The sequence below is a fragment of the Hemitrygon akajei genome, chromosome 26, assembly GCF_048418815.1.
Source record: "Hemitrygon akajei chromosome 26, sHemAka1.3, whole genome shotgun sequence".
Classification (NCBI taxonomy): Eukaryota; Metazoa; Chordata; class Chondrichthyes; order Myliobatiformes; family Dasyatidae; genus Hemitrygon; species Hemitrygon akajei.
Genome location: NC_133149.1, coordinates 14,603,520 through 14,618,679, shown reverse-complemented (window position 1 = coordinate 14,618,679; position 15,160 = coordinate 14,603,520). Strand labels below are relative to the sequence as shown.

Here is a 15,160-nt window from a genome sequence, read left to right as displayed (position 1 = left end):
ATTTTCACTGTACGTCGATACGAAAAAATAAACCAAACCTAATCAACAACTTCATTTATGTCTTTTTTATTTTAAAGTGAAGATGCTCTCAGTCGTGCTGCCATCTAATAAATAGCATCCAGTAAGAAGTGTTACACCAGAAAAGTATCAAAATACTGATGTTTGAATTTCTTCCAAATGGATAGCGAATATGTTTTTCCATAGAGGTACAGTCACTGCCTCACAGCACCAAAGACCTGAGTTCAATCCTGACCTCAGGTGCTGTCTATGCGGAGTTTGCCCGTTCACCCGATATCCACATGAGTTTTCTCCGGGTGCTGTTTCCTTTCATGTATCCCAAAGATGTGCTTGTTGGTGGGTTAACAGGCCACTATAAATTGCCCCTAATGGGTAGATGAGTGGTAGAATCTGAAAGTGATGATAAGAAGGCGGGGAGAGTAAAAACTCAATATAGGATTAGGCTAAATGAAGGGAGGGCTGGTGCTCAGTCTGGCTTCAGTGGGCCGAAGGGCCTGTTTCTGTGCTGTATTGCCATGTGAATGTGTGATTACACAACTCAACTTACATAAATCACATGGATTAAAGGGCCGAAGAGGACCTGGCTCCCAATCCTCCATATCAGATGAGTCCGCATCCTCCTCTTCCTCGTCTTCATCTTCATCCTCCTCTGTGTCCAGGTCATGTTCAGCTGTGTCCAATGTGTCTGGTGTTTGCTGCACAGAGTTACTGACCTCAGTTACCTGAGGAATACCATGATTTAGTGTGGACAAATGTGACTAAGAAGACAAAACAGATTCAATTTACTAGAATTCGTGTTAGCAACAAACCAACATCTTCATTCTGCTGTATATCAATCACATTGAAATAGAAAACAGGAGCATATAATCATACAGCAGAGAAACAAGCCAGTCGACCCAACTCATCCACACTGATAAAGTGGGCATACATCTGCATTAATCGCAGTAGCGGTTACTTTAAAATAAATTAAAAACCGCTGAGAGACTAAGCCAGGAGATCGACACTGTATGATGCGCTTCCAAAGTAACAAAGTTCCAAAATCGGAAAAAATACATTCGATCCTTTCTTATGAAACCAGCAAAGATGAACAATCTTGTAGCAATAAAAAAAAACTAATGAGACTAAATTAGCGATATAGCGTTCAAATTAGCGCAATAACAAAGTTAGCGATCGAATTAACGCATTTAAAGCGAAATTTGCGATCTAATTAGCATTCCAATGACATCCTAATTAGCAGTCTCAATTAGCGCAACTAAGCAGGTGAACTAACTTAGCGAACAGCATATTTCAGCGCACTAATAGCAATCAAATAGCATACTAATAGCGAACAAATAGCGATCACATAGCAAACTAATTGTAATCAAATAGCGCCCAACAAAAAAAGTATTATTCTCCGTGGGTTAAGCTCTCTCCAATAGACTAAACAAAACATGGATATGTCATTATATTCATTTGCTTCTACTACAACCCATGTGACAGAAAATAGATACATGGCTCCTACATCCCAGCCCCTTAATTATTACACTATAGTAATTACAAATGCATTCCACTAAAATAGGATACATGAAATTTTCAAAGACAAACATCTCAACATTTATACAAATGCCCTCTTTCTTCTTCCAGTCAAGTCATTTAGCAGTCATCTAGGCCAGAGGTTACCAGTACTTAGCCCAGTACAGAGTGATCTTTACCACCACTCTCTGTCAAGTCAGTGAGTCAAGTCAAAGTCATGAAGCTTCTAGGGCTGAAGCCCCTCAAACCTCTGCCTCCTGTAGAAGACAGATCTTGGTTCCAGACAGCTGGTCTTGGTCTTGATGCCTACCTGCTGAATAAATCCTCTTCTGTCTGGAAAGACTTGAATGACTCTTCACATGATATATGAATTTCAAGGTACTGTGTTGTCAACTACAAGCACAATATCTCCTGGCAGGAAACTGCAATTTATACCTCATCATTTCTGACACTCCTGTAGCTGTGGTACATACTCCTTGACATACTGTTTCCAAAACAAGTTTGACATGTATTGATTGGGCTTGCTTCCATCTACAATGAGCATAAATGTCTTCCTTTTGGAACTCTCTTGGTGGTAAGGATGGTGAGGTCTTCAGAACTATACAGATGGTTGGGTGTCAGTGCTTCCAAATCATTGGGATTGGATGATACTTTTGTAATCTGATGACCATAGATAAAAGCCTCTACTTCACAAAGAACTGCGAGGAAACCCTCTTTGTCAAGATTCGGTACCTTTATGGTGGAACTGAGAACCTTTCACACAGACCTGTTCAATCTCTCCCATGTTCCTTCATGATGTGAATCAGCTGGTGGTTAAAATTCCACTTCATTCTTTTTTGAAGAACGACATCACAGAATCATGAATGATTCCACTTCTCAATGGCTTCTCACAACTCACGCTCAAAATCCAAAGTTTGTCACATCAGTAGAGTGCAGTTTACGAACCTGTCCTCATCCTGTTATAAAGCATTAAAGTGCATGAACAAAGGAATCTGTGTCTAAAGAAGATGCCTCTTCAATGTGAACAGCTCGAAGAGCTAGAAAGGTAAATATGACCCCATACCTCTTCAGTGTACTACTTCTACTCTTCACCTCTAAAAGGTCCAAAGTAATTCACTCCTACACGTGTAAATAGAGGTTCATCTGAAGAGACACTGTCTAGAGGTAGATCTACCATGCGCTGGCATCCTGGAGCTGTGTGCAACCATTAACAAACAACAGACTGAGATAGGATTCTTCTTTTAGCTGTACTAGCACTGGGAATCCAGTATTTTTGGCACAACCTGGATAACGTGGTTACGGCCACCACCTCCCGCCTCTTGATGTACACGCCTCCGAATGATGTCAGAGATCTGAAGATTCTTCGCTAAGACACAACCTTGGCCTTTTCAATCTCTCTCTCCAAAGAATATCCTTGTTGTTCTTCATCCAAGTCAAACTGAGCAAAAGCAATGTTCAATTGTTTGCTCTTCTAACTAAGAAACAAGGCCACTTATATCTAAGAATAGAGGCCACTGTCTTCCTCAAACAGTCCAAGACAAGAATTTCCATGCTGAAAATTGTAAATACTTCTGGTCCAACTGTGGCGTTCTGCATATTTGTAGATAACCAAGTCTCAGTTTAGCAAACAAGTGAGATATTTCTCATCTACCTCTGATACAGCAGGCTTGCCCTCAGATTCTTCAGTGACAGCACATTCGTCAACAAGATTCTAGGTAGTGGAGGCCTCATCCCTCTGCGTTCCAACCTGGCTTGGACTCCCCTGCTCCTACCACACTTCTGGCCATGGCAATCAGCCTTAATGTTGCCGCACCTGACTGGTCCAGGTTCTTTAGTCAATCGTGAGATCTGAAGATCATTGATGTGATTTAGAATTCCAGGGTTCAGAGGAAATTTACATGCTGTAGATTTCAGCGAAAATAATTCAAAAGTATACTTAAAATGAAATTTTAAACAATTTTCTGCAGCCTCCAAAAAGTCACTGATGATCACCAGTGCCATCTTGTAGAATCTTCTTTGCAGATAGCACTACTGGACTCAAAATTCCTAAACGATCAAAGGAGGAACTAACCGTGGAGAGGATTCCCCCTTCTGGTTTATCTAGGACCGGGATCTTAAACTTCTAAGTATCAGACTGAAAGCACCATTGCACACCCGGTATTGTCCACCGAAGGTATATCTTGATCAAAATCCAAATACTTCATGCCTTTCGCTCTTTACTCTTTGGGTATCACAGCTAGCACACTATGTCTGTGGCTTATCCACTTTGAGAGTCGAAAGCAGCCTTTAGCATAAATGGATACAAGGTCATGATAGAGAGAGACAGCTTCTTTCTCAGAGGACGCTGACACAAGACAGCCATCAACATGGAAGCAATGCAAAACCTTATTCACTGTCTCACAGCTAACTGTTCTTCATTGCCTTCTGCATATTTCCAAAGAGCAGAATTGGCACATCTCAGTGATAAGTTTACTCCAAAGAGATGTACCACCATTCTAAAGTCCACCTTATCTTGGCTGAGACCACCATCAGGCTACCAGAGAAACTTCAGCAGGTCTCCATTTTCCTTTAGTACATTAACCTGATGAAATTTTGATTCAATATCTGCCATGATCTGGTTCTTTTCTGAATCTGGTTATGACTCCAATCAGTGAGCTAGTAAGGACAGGTACCTGTAAAAGCTGATCATTCAGTGATATTCTTTGAAGTCACTCCACAATCCAACACAACACGGTTTCCCTTTTCAGGGGTGGTAAACACCTTGGAGTGGAACATACCAGACTTTCCCCATCACTGCATTCCAGATCCTCTACTAGCACTCTTTCAGCATCTTTGGAGATGACATCCTTCACGAAAGCTGTGTAGTCAGTATGAAATGACAAATCCTTCTTAAACCTCTTCCTTGCATTTAGAGCATCTTCCTATTATTTGACATGTTAACCTCCTTCCTTATCAAAGGCAAACTAATCTGGTAGTGCCCATCCACCAGTTTTGCAGAATTCATAACCAGCTACATGAACTTGGGGTCTGCTCTTGACAAACCAGGTTATTCATCCTGTCTACATTCAGGGAAGTCTGCCTTGAACTGCCATTGTCAAAGCTCATCCAAGTTCAAAACTAAGTTCCTGTTAATTGTCAGCTCTGGCTGAGCACCCTCTTCCATCACCATGGTCTCCTTTCAGTGGTCCATTCGCAGTCCAGCCCAACATTGCTCTGATTGCATAGGGTCCATTATTAACTTGCAATGGCTCCATTGCTTAAGGCACATTTGTTCCGATCAGCAGTTTAATTTCTGAATCAATCTCTGGCAAATGGACATGTTTCCAGTGAGACCATCCCTGTAAATCCCTCTGACATGGAATGTTCCCTTCGTGAATACACCACCTTAACCAGCCACAATGTAGCTACTCACAATCTTCTCTTGATCCATGTTGTGTAAGAGAATGTGTGTCCTTTTTCCAATGAGGTTGGGCTTCTTTGTGAGGCTTCCTTGACCTAGCAAAGCACAAGTAGCCACTGTCTTGTTACCCTTCTTCGACTTCACTTACACTGCAATTATAGGAAGTTTACAATCATGATCACCAGCCCCTGTAAGGCAATTAGATACCAGGGCACTACTCACTGCTTCTTTCAGAGCTTATTTTGATTCTGCACCCTTTTCGTTAGAGTGAATATGAAGCATATTGGAATACTTGCCACTGCATATCTTGCAGAAAACATCCTTGCTGATGTCTCTTAGGAAGTCAATCTTCTCACTATGAGCCCTTCTCTCCAGCTCAGGGCACGAGTCCAATGTATGTTCACCCTCACTGAGCAGACAAGCACTTTTTAGCTGACGAGACCATTCCCCTTCCATTAGTTTCATGTTCAGGTTTAGCTTTACTTCTCACAGTGGCCACAGTAGTGGCAAAGCTGCTTCCTTTAGCCTTAGAATGAAATTGTGACTTAGTTTTGTTTACACCTTTGCTAATTGCAATTGATGTAGCAGCCTGTATATTCCCAAACACTGGGTGTGTAGCAATCTTTATTTGCCTTTCAAAATGTCAGTGAAAGTAATATTGCAGTTGTGTCTTTCTTGCAGTTTACAGACCACCATTCTCCATTTATCCCTAAGCATATAAGACAACTTCTTTATGACAATTGACATATAAGCAAGCGTGTCCAGTTCATGCATGTACTGCACTTCTTCCACGGCACTGTAACAGTCTCTAAGAAAAAGAATGTAGTTTTGAAGAGTTACTTCAGATTTGATAGGTACCCAAGAAAGACCTTTTTGCATGTGGGCAGGTGCAATTTTCTGTTCATTACCAAAATGTTCCTGCAGTAAAGCTTTAGCTTTTACATGCCCTTTCTTAGGTGGCAACTTCTGACAAGTTCTCTAGGGAGACCTCCAGTGTAATGTTCAAGGAAATAGAGCCAATCACTATTGCTGTCAGTCTTGCCTTCAACACTATTTTCAAAAGCCCTTATGAATGCATGATACTGTAATGGATTTCCATCAGACTTGAATCTCTCCTTTAGGCAAAGATGAAATGTGCTTGTTGTGCCAATAAAGTTGTTACTTCATTTTGCTTCCTCATAATATCAATAATACTGTTTTGACCTCTATTGTCTTAAACGAGTGTTTTTATGCTGTAAATAAGTGTCCCCATGAGCACTTTATGCTGTTGGATATGGCAGAGGTTCAAAGTTCCTCCTTAGTGCAGGCTGAGAGAAAACACCCTGAACCACCTCTTGTGGTTTTGTTCATGTTTCACAGACACTTGAGGAACAACTGAATCAACATTGACATTGAATGTGTTTATTTTTCTTTGTGCCTTTTCAATAAGGGAACTCATACCATAGGACTGTCCTGCTGGAGCACCTTTAGCACTCACCTCACTTGAAGCCCTTAACACTTCAGGTTTGGTCATCTGTGCGGCAATTTCTTCCTGCAACCTTAAGCCGCTCCTTCCTTTTCCATAACTGTTCCTCTTGTTTTTCTAGTGTACGTTTGTCCTTCAATAATTGTTGTCATGCAATTAATGTAGCTAAATCATACTCAATTTTAACAGTGTTGCAGAAAGAAGTTATTAGATACAGAAGATGCTCTGCCTGCAACAGAACATTGAGCACCGACACTTGACACACCATCACTCAGGTCTACATAATCCTTTGTGCCCTCTGCTAATACACATAGTCAAAACACACCTTGGAATTTGAGAAACATGGTCTGATGAAAGGTGAGAAGTATTCACTTGTTGCAGCAACTTGACTTTCAGTGGAATATGTTTGGGTCAACCATTGTTTCATATCCTCTATGAGTGCACTACTAAGGCATTAATGTTTGAAAATCATTGTTTCTGTTTTTCCTACTCAGTCTTGGGAAGTGATGAGATCAACATGTGATGTTGCTCAGCAACAGCTTCATAGAAACTAGTCAAGTCCTCAAGATAAGATTGCACTTGTAAGGCACTTTTCTTACCTCCCAAAAGACCCTTAATTGATGGTATTAAAGCTTTAATTTTGTTCACTTTCCCATTTGTTTTATATTTCTTTTGAAAACTTTCGATTCTACCCTCTAATGTTTTTGAAGTAGGTTTAATTTCTCTTTTGCCAGTCCCAATGTGAGTGTCGCTGACGCCAGTTGCATGCTTCTACTCACTCATGTTCTTGTTTTTAATTGCGACACTCGCAATTAACTCTTTGCTTGCCCACAGCACCAGCGATATTCCGTTCAATACACATAGGCAACAAACAAACTGCCTGCACATCCACAATGCTTAAACCAGACCGAACAAGCGGCCGTCAATTCAAATGTTGACAACCGGAATATTTCAGCAGTTCAATATAACAAAGTGACGAACCCTTAGGCAAACACCACATGATGGAGCAACAGTCCGCAATGGACAGGCAGCGCTGACTATTCAAAACTGTGTTCAAATCACACACACACAGCATGAATCAACAAAAGCTCACAGATAATCCTACCGCAAGTTGCTCCAGTTTCCAACGTGTTATTCTCAGTTTTGCAATTCCAAGTTCACCAACAGGTCCAAGGCATTCCTTTGTCAGAGACTGAGGTTCATTTGATACAACTACTTTTTGTTGACAAAATGTAGTGGTTACTTTAAAACAAACCAAAAACAGCTGAGAGACTAAGCCAGGAGATTGACACTGTATGACGCGCTTCCAAAATAATGAAGTGCCAAAATCGAAAATCCTTTATTACAAAACCAGCAAAGACGATCTTATAGCGATAAAACTAACAAAACTAAATTAGAGATATAGTATTCAAATCAGCGAAGTAACGAAGTTAGCGGCCGAACTAACGTATTTAAGCAAAGTTAGCGATCTAGTTAGCGTTCCATTAATGTCCCAATTAGTGTAATTATGTGGTCAAACTAACTTAGCATAACTAATAAGTGATCAGTGTATTTAAGTGTACTAATAGTGATTGAATAGCAGTCAACAAAAATATCATTCCCCATGGTTCAACCCCTCTCTACTAGACTAAACAACTAAGCGTGAATACGTAACTATACATCCCAGCCTGCGTGACAGAAGCAACACATACAAAATGCTGGAGGAACTCAGCACACCAGGCAGCATTGATGGAAAACAGTAAACAGTCGACGCTACAGTCCAAGACTCTTCATTGGGACTGGGAAAAAAAAGATGACTTTTCTTTTTTTTTCCTCTCTCTAGTCCTGCTGAAGAGTCTCAGCCCAAAACGTCGACTGTCTACTCTTCCCCATAGATGCTGGCTGGACTGCTGGGTTCCTCCAGCACTCTGTGTGTGTTGCTTCAAATTCTTGCCTTGACACTCCTCAGATGCTGAAAGTGAGTCAGCTTCAAATATGCCCTCAAGCAGTGCACGCCAGGTACTCACCACTCTCTGGTTGAAGTTCCTTACCTTAAATCAATGTCCACTAGTTTTATCTGAAATGGGGAAGAGTTTTCTGGATTCTGCCTGATCTTCTCCTCTCAATTGCATATACCTCAATCATGTCCTCTCTTTACCACCTCTGATTCATGGAGAACAGACCCAGCTTCTCCAGTTTCTCCTTATAACTGAAACAAACACTCAATCCTTGGCAACATCCTAGTGAATCTTCTTTACCCTCTTTCCAACCCAATCAAATCCTTCCTATATCTTGGCAACTAGAGCTGCACAATGTACTCTAATTGAAGCCTACCAAGGCTTTATAATATTGGAGCATAACCACCCTACATCTGTACTCATTGCCCCAAATAATGGCCAAAACCCTATAGGCCTTCTTAATCTCATTGACAACCTCTGTTGGTACCTATAAGGATCTATGGACTTGTACTCCAATGTTCCTTTTGTCCTAAATTCCCTACCTTTCATGGTGTTTGTCCCAGCTCATTCAGTGCTGCCAAAATGCATCATCTAATAGTTGTTTGGATAAATCTCCATCTACCATTTATCAGCCATTTCACCAACACATCGATATCTCTCTGTAGTCATAGACTACCCTCCACATAATCAACAACTCCACCAACCTCGATGTCATTCATAAACTTATTGATCTTGCCTCACAAATCTGCAAAGTTCAAATTATTATCACAGTATGTATATGTAATACACTACCTTGAGATTCATTTTCTTGCAGGCATTCACAGGAAAATGCATTAGAATTCTACAAAAAGTTATACATGAAAGATAAAGCTGTACTATACATTACAAACAACAAGGGTCCCAGAACTGATCTACATGGGACACCACTAGTCACAAACATCCAACTGTACAAACAACCTTTGACTATTACTCTCTGTCTCCCATTGCCAAGCTGATTTTGGATCCAGTTTGCCAATTTGGATCCCATGGCCCTTAACTGTTTGAATCTGTCTCCCATTGCAAGACCTTGTCAAATATCTTAATGAAGTCCATCTAAGTAACACTTACTGCCTTGTCCCCATGGATACAAAGAATTCAATCAAACTGGTTAGGCAGGATCTGTCCTTGACAAAGCCACTTTGGCTTTCCACATATTCACTGATCTTGACGCTCAGTATCTGGTATCACACTTGCGTCCAGTGAAGGTTTGATCACTCTAACATTGTCCATTCACACAATGGCCACACTGCTCAAACTCCACTTCTTTTTACTGGCACTAGTTACTAATAACCCAAGCAATTTCCCACTCCACAGACAAGTCCTGACATGCCCTGCTCATTTTTTGTATACATCTTTAATTTGCGATTTGATGTCATCCTCTCTATTACAACATTATATGAAGGCCTGTAGAATTTGTATCCTCCAAAATATCAAGTATTATCAGACACTTAACTCCCATTTTTTAATATCACTATGCAGCCTTGTCTCTATTGCTATAATCTCATTTTACCTGATTACATCTATGTGTGTTATAAATTTGTTCATCTTATTAAAATGCTTTGTGAATTTAGATATTAAACTTTCAGATTAATCTTACAGATTATTTTAAGACAATGTAAACATTTTATTTTGTGTTTATAAAACTATCTGTTTTACTGGCACCTATTGCTTGCCTGGACACTCTTGAATATTCTGTCCCTTCCTTAAATGATTTGATTATTCTTCCCTAATTGTCATTCTGCTCTGCTTCGTTGTCCTCTCTACCATTCTAGATTTTGCCTTCCTTATAATACACCTTCCTTATTTAGTGCTTTGTTTATCCTCAGTCTCAGTTAAGAACTTCTGTTCATCATCTGTATTCTGTTCGAGATACTTTTCCCTTGTACACTTGATGGTAGGTACAGGTTTTTGACAGAGGTGAATGGTTAGCATGTTAGGATTATATCTGACAATGATTGAACTTCTGCTGAAATGAAGACTATTTTACCTGAGAATTGTTTTCCACTGGTATTGGCTGCTGGGTCTCAGTCACACTGCCAAGAACTGCCAGATTGGCACCAGATACATTCTGGCTAGTGGGCAAAAGAACTGTTACCTGGAGAGAAAGAAACTTTGTCAGAGCAGATAAGGACCTTGATTTATCCATTTTACCCATTTTTAAGAAAATATTTTACTGTCACCTGGAAGCAATCCCTTAAAATATGAGACATTGCTCATACTAAATATCACTGGTTTGAAGTTTGCCCTCAACTGCAAGCACTATTATTCCCTGTTCAGAAAGATGGATCCCTTTCCAATTACATGAAATGTAAAGGTTTGCAAATGTTTCTTTGATTTACTCCCAATTTTTCATGGAAACAAAACAGCTACCTACATCAACCATCTGAATCGGTTTCAGGAGGAAGATTTTTTTAAAATGCATTCTTTGAAATCCGAAATAAAAATATAAAATGCTGCAAGCACAGAGTCCGCTGGGCAGCATCTATGGAAATGTAAACAGAATTAACATTTTAGATTAAAGACCCTTCAACAGAATTTTTCCCCAGTGTTCTGGTTTCTTCTTGGTGAGAGGAAACCAGGTTGGTTCTGGGAGAGTTGAGGCTCCTTTAATCCAAACATGGAAAGGATATTATTCCAGCTGTTATTTAACACACACAGAACCTGGAGGGTAATGAAGATAAACAAAGACTAGAACATGAAAGATAATACACAAAAGTAGTAATAAAGGATAAGAGCAGTAAAACAAAAGTACCTACAAATTATGAACAGTCAAAATAGATGCTTGATGAGCTCTATTCTAAGGCCAAGTGTTACCTGCTCTTAGAAAGGATTTTGTAACATCAACTCTATTGCTGGTTTATACGACCATCATTTTGCCCCGGAGTTATGGCTTTAATGTAATTAGTGTACCTGATTAAACCAATCAACATATCTTAAATCTGAAAAAGGATCTAATGGTTTCCCAGCGAATATGACAAATAAACTCTTTTCGGGCTTCTAGCCGGGTATGGGTGTCGATGACAAACTCTGCCATCTTCATCCCTGATAAAATGCAGATTAATTAAGGATGGTCAGCAAGGCTTTGTTGAATCTTTTGAGATAATAATAGGAAGGGTTTACGAGGGCATCACGACTGACATGGATCTAGGCAAAGTGTGTGACACCCTCACATGGCAGACTGACCAGAACAGTAATTGCAGTTGGATTAAAAGGGAAAATGGCAAGCTAAATCCAAAACTGGCTCAGTGGCAGAAGCATATTTTAATGATTGCATTTGCCTCTGTAGGCTCTGTGTTAAGTTGCAATATTTATCAATGTTTTAAGCTTCTTGATTTCGTCAAAGTCCAACTGTCCTCTTTTGCCTGATCCTGACAGTTGGCACAAACCGCAGCTTCTGTATTGTTGTCACCTCTTGCCAAGCATCCTTACAGGGGATCTCAGCATTGTTTGCATCTGTTGATACACAGAAGTATCAGTTGCTCCTTCATTTTGCACAAACATCATGTCTGCCAAGACATACTCTCCACCTGCTGTGCCACAGTATGTATGCCTGTCAGATTTGTTACAAGATGCCAACAGTTCATATGAGGTAATTCCAACTGATTCCATTCAAAAGAATAGTTATAGCCAGAGCAACAATATATTCAAAGGTACAGTGAGAGGTCCAACCTGTTTCTTCTATACAGTAATATATTTGGGAAAGGAAAGCAAGGTAATTGAGTACATTACAAACAGAATGTCATTGACAAGTTGCAGAGGAACAGAGGGATTTTGGAGGGCACAACCATTGATTCCAGGGGGAAGCACAACATTTGTGATAAACGTGATAAAGACGGCCAATGACATCCTTCCTTTGCAGCCAGGACGGAGACTTCAAAAACAAAAAGGAATATCAAATTAAAAGGCAGCCAAATCAAACTGAACAGCAAGGATCTATTTCTCTCAAGAGATAATTAATGAGCACAGATTTAAGGTTAAAAATGGAAGTGAAAGGATAGCAAGAGTAAAAATAATCCACTGGAAGATGGATGGGGATTTGAAATCTGCTCTCTAGGTGACAGAGGATGAGGCACTCATCAAATGTAACTCCCACCTGAATATTTCTCTAACATTAAATTTGACCTCTGAACCTTTGAAGAGGAATTGGTGTTACCAACCAGGTGTGAGACAGTGAGATTATGTTCCAAAGCTCCCTCCTCAAGCCTGATCACAATGGCCACCTTCTCTTCAGTAAATTTGTATAGTTGATGTGTCTTTTCTTTCCTGTATCAAGAACCTTGTGTCTACATTAAATCGCATTTGCTACTTGAGATCATATTTCCTCTAACTTGGACTTTTAATGGAGCAACGTAGAAGTCACCCTCATGCCTGACTTTCTCTGCATTGTCACCTGCAGTTTTGTTTTCCATTCCTCTCCAAAATGAACTTGCTCATAGGAAAGCAGTAATTACTTCGTCACCACTCCCACATTCCAGAGCCCTCCAAACTGTGGCAGCCACCAAATCTAATACACTTGAGGTTTTGTGTGTGCCCAACCAACAAATTTTCCAGACCATCAGATATTAGTTCATTAATACTCCAACACACGAAACATCCAAACATTTCAGTTAAGCAGTTAATGTTAATGTTGTAGGGTATTCCATGTAATAGTTTTCTGCAGAAGCAATGTGTTCTGCTGGTGGTGTTTGGGTTACCGTTAAAGATAAGGGATACTCAGGAATGTTGTGTCATCCAGTCAGGAGGGTGGAACTGGGAGAGGTTTTGTGACAGACACTGAGGTGGGTCAAGGTCTTTTTCAGCAGGAGACAGAGAGAGAAGCTTGAGAGAATCGACCATAGGATTCAATTTGGCGGGATTGCCCGATCTGATGGAGCCCAAGAAGGGGAATTCTACCGGGGATCGGTGAATACGAGTTGGCACTGTGAGTACATCACACAAGTCGGCCTTTGAAAGATTTGAGCTCCAACCTGTGCACATTTGACTGTTTAATTATAATAGGCCCTTTGTGTTTCTTTCTTTTCTTTAATAACTCTTTCGTTAAGTTAACATTCATAAATATACTTCCCATTAATTGTCTGCAGCGTACGATTTGTTATTTCTTGCCGACAAGCGATTACATAGAGCAGTAAATCACACAGTATTCACACAAACCGGGATTTGGGTGGATGAGACATTCCAACCTCACGGGCTTGGTGCAACCCAAGTCGTATCTACCCTAGACATTCGAAGTCTGAGAAAGGTGGTTTTCTTAACGCTGAGTCCAGTGGCTATTAGCAAGGGACTACAAGCTGCATCTCCAGAGAAGCCCGGTAAAAAGGGGTTTCACTGGTAAATGTAAAGGGGTGTCTGGAAACAGAACCAGATATTGTCAGGGGAAGATGGTGAACAGAATAGGTGAGGCACATGGGAACAGGACCCTGGTGACAAACGGAGAGTGTGGGAACCAGGACCCCAGTGAGTGGATGGGAATTTCAGGAAACATCTGCTGAATCCAATGGATAATGGATCATCGGAATTTCAGTGTACGTGGTGAATTTGAAATATTTAACTCTTCATCTCTCTCCAACATTTCCAATTCACTGTGTAAAAGATTTTAAATTCTCTTTTTAACATTCCCTGCTCCAGTGAAGATAATTTTAGTTTTAAAACTGATCATAACAATGGCTCCGAATCAGGTTTATTACCACAGATGTATGCTGTGAAATCTGTTGTTTTGTGCAGCTACACAGTGTAAGACATAAACATCACTACATTATATAAAAAAAATAAAGTTCAAAAGAAGAATAGCAAGCTAGTGTTCATTACCTCCTACAGCTAACTCGTCCTTCCTCCTGTAGACCAACCTACAGATTACATTTCCTCATATTTAACATCCATTCCATAACTCAAAAAAAAATCACACAGAAGTCTGACCAGCAACAAGTACAAATTTACCTCAACTTATTACTGTTTTTAGTCCATGTTCCTATTTATAAACATCCAATTTTTAAAAAAGATTTTAACAGCTTTAGTACTAAAACTCACTAATTCAGATGTCAATATTTATAAAAGAAATGGAAACTGAAGATACTGGGAATACAAAATGAACACAAAGTTCTGGAAACACTTGGCAAGCTACAAAATTAAAATGTCACATCTTCAAGCTGCAACTTTCACAATTTCAGGTTGTCTCACAATACTTTACAGATATTAAATGCCGTCATAGTTGTACAGCTAGAAAAATACAAATTACAATGTCTCAGAAAAAACAAAGGGATTTTTCTGAGAATTTACGGGGGGGGGGGGGGGTGGGGGCGGGGAGAGAGTTTAGGGTTAACAATCTTTCATTTCAGATCATAAATGCCATTTGGCACATTGAGTCTGCTCCACCATTTCATCATGGTTGATCCATTTTTCCCCTCAGCCCGAATCTCCTGTCTTCTCCCATATCCCTTCATACCCTGAGTAATCAAGAATTGATCAACCTTGGCCTTACACATACCCAATGACTAGGCCTCCACAGCTGCCTGTGGCAACGAATTCCACATATTCACCACTCCCTGGCTAAAGAAATTCCTCCTCATCTCCTTTCTAAAAGGACACTCCTCTATTCTGAAGCTGTCCTCTAGTCTCAGACTTCCCCACTATAAGAAACATCCTCTCCACATCCACTTGTAATGCCCTAGTTCATTTTTTTTTACTGTTATGCTGTATGCATTTCATTTTGTGCTATATGTATTTCATTTGGCAGTTCTGTAAGAACAGCTTGCTCCGTTTTCAGCTTGTTTGGGTTATTGTTGAAGACAAGAG

At 40.1% G+C, this 15,160-nt stretch overlaps 1 protein-coding gene across 5 annotated transcripts in view; it reads right to left on the bottom strand.

Annotated features, from left to right (window-relative positions):
* prdm10 (PR domain containing 10) overlaps nucleotides 1-15,160 on the bottom strand; it is a 146,750-nt gene that overhangs the window by 89,414 nt on the left and 42,176 nt on the right. For 3 of the 5 annotated variants that reach the window (XM_073029612.1, XM_073029614.1, XM_073029615.1), the window contains exons 5-6: nucleotides 10,359-10,466; nucleotides 566-776 (exon numbers count right to left, since the gene is read on the bottom strand). In XM_073029612.1, the coding sequence (XP_072885713.1) occupies nucleotides 566-776; nucleotides 10,359-10,466 (319 nt within the window). The remainder of the gene's footprint in view (nucleotides 1-565; nucleotides 777-10,358; nucleotides 10,467-15,160) is intronic. The other 2 variants (XM_073029616.1, XM_073029617.1) reach the window with 2 other exon arrangements.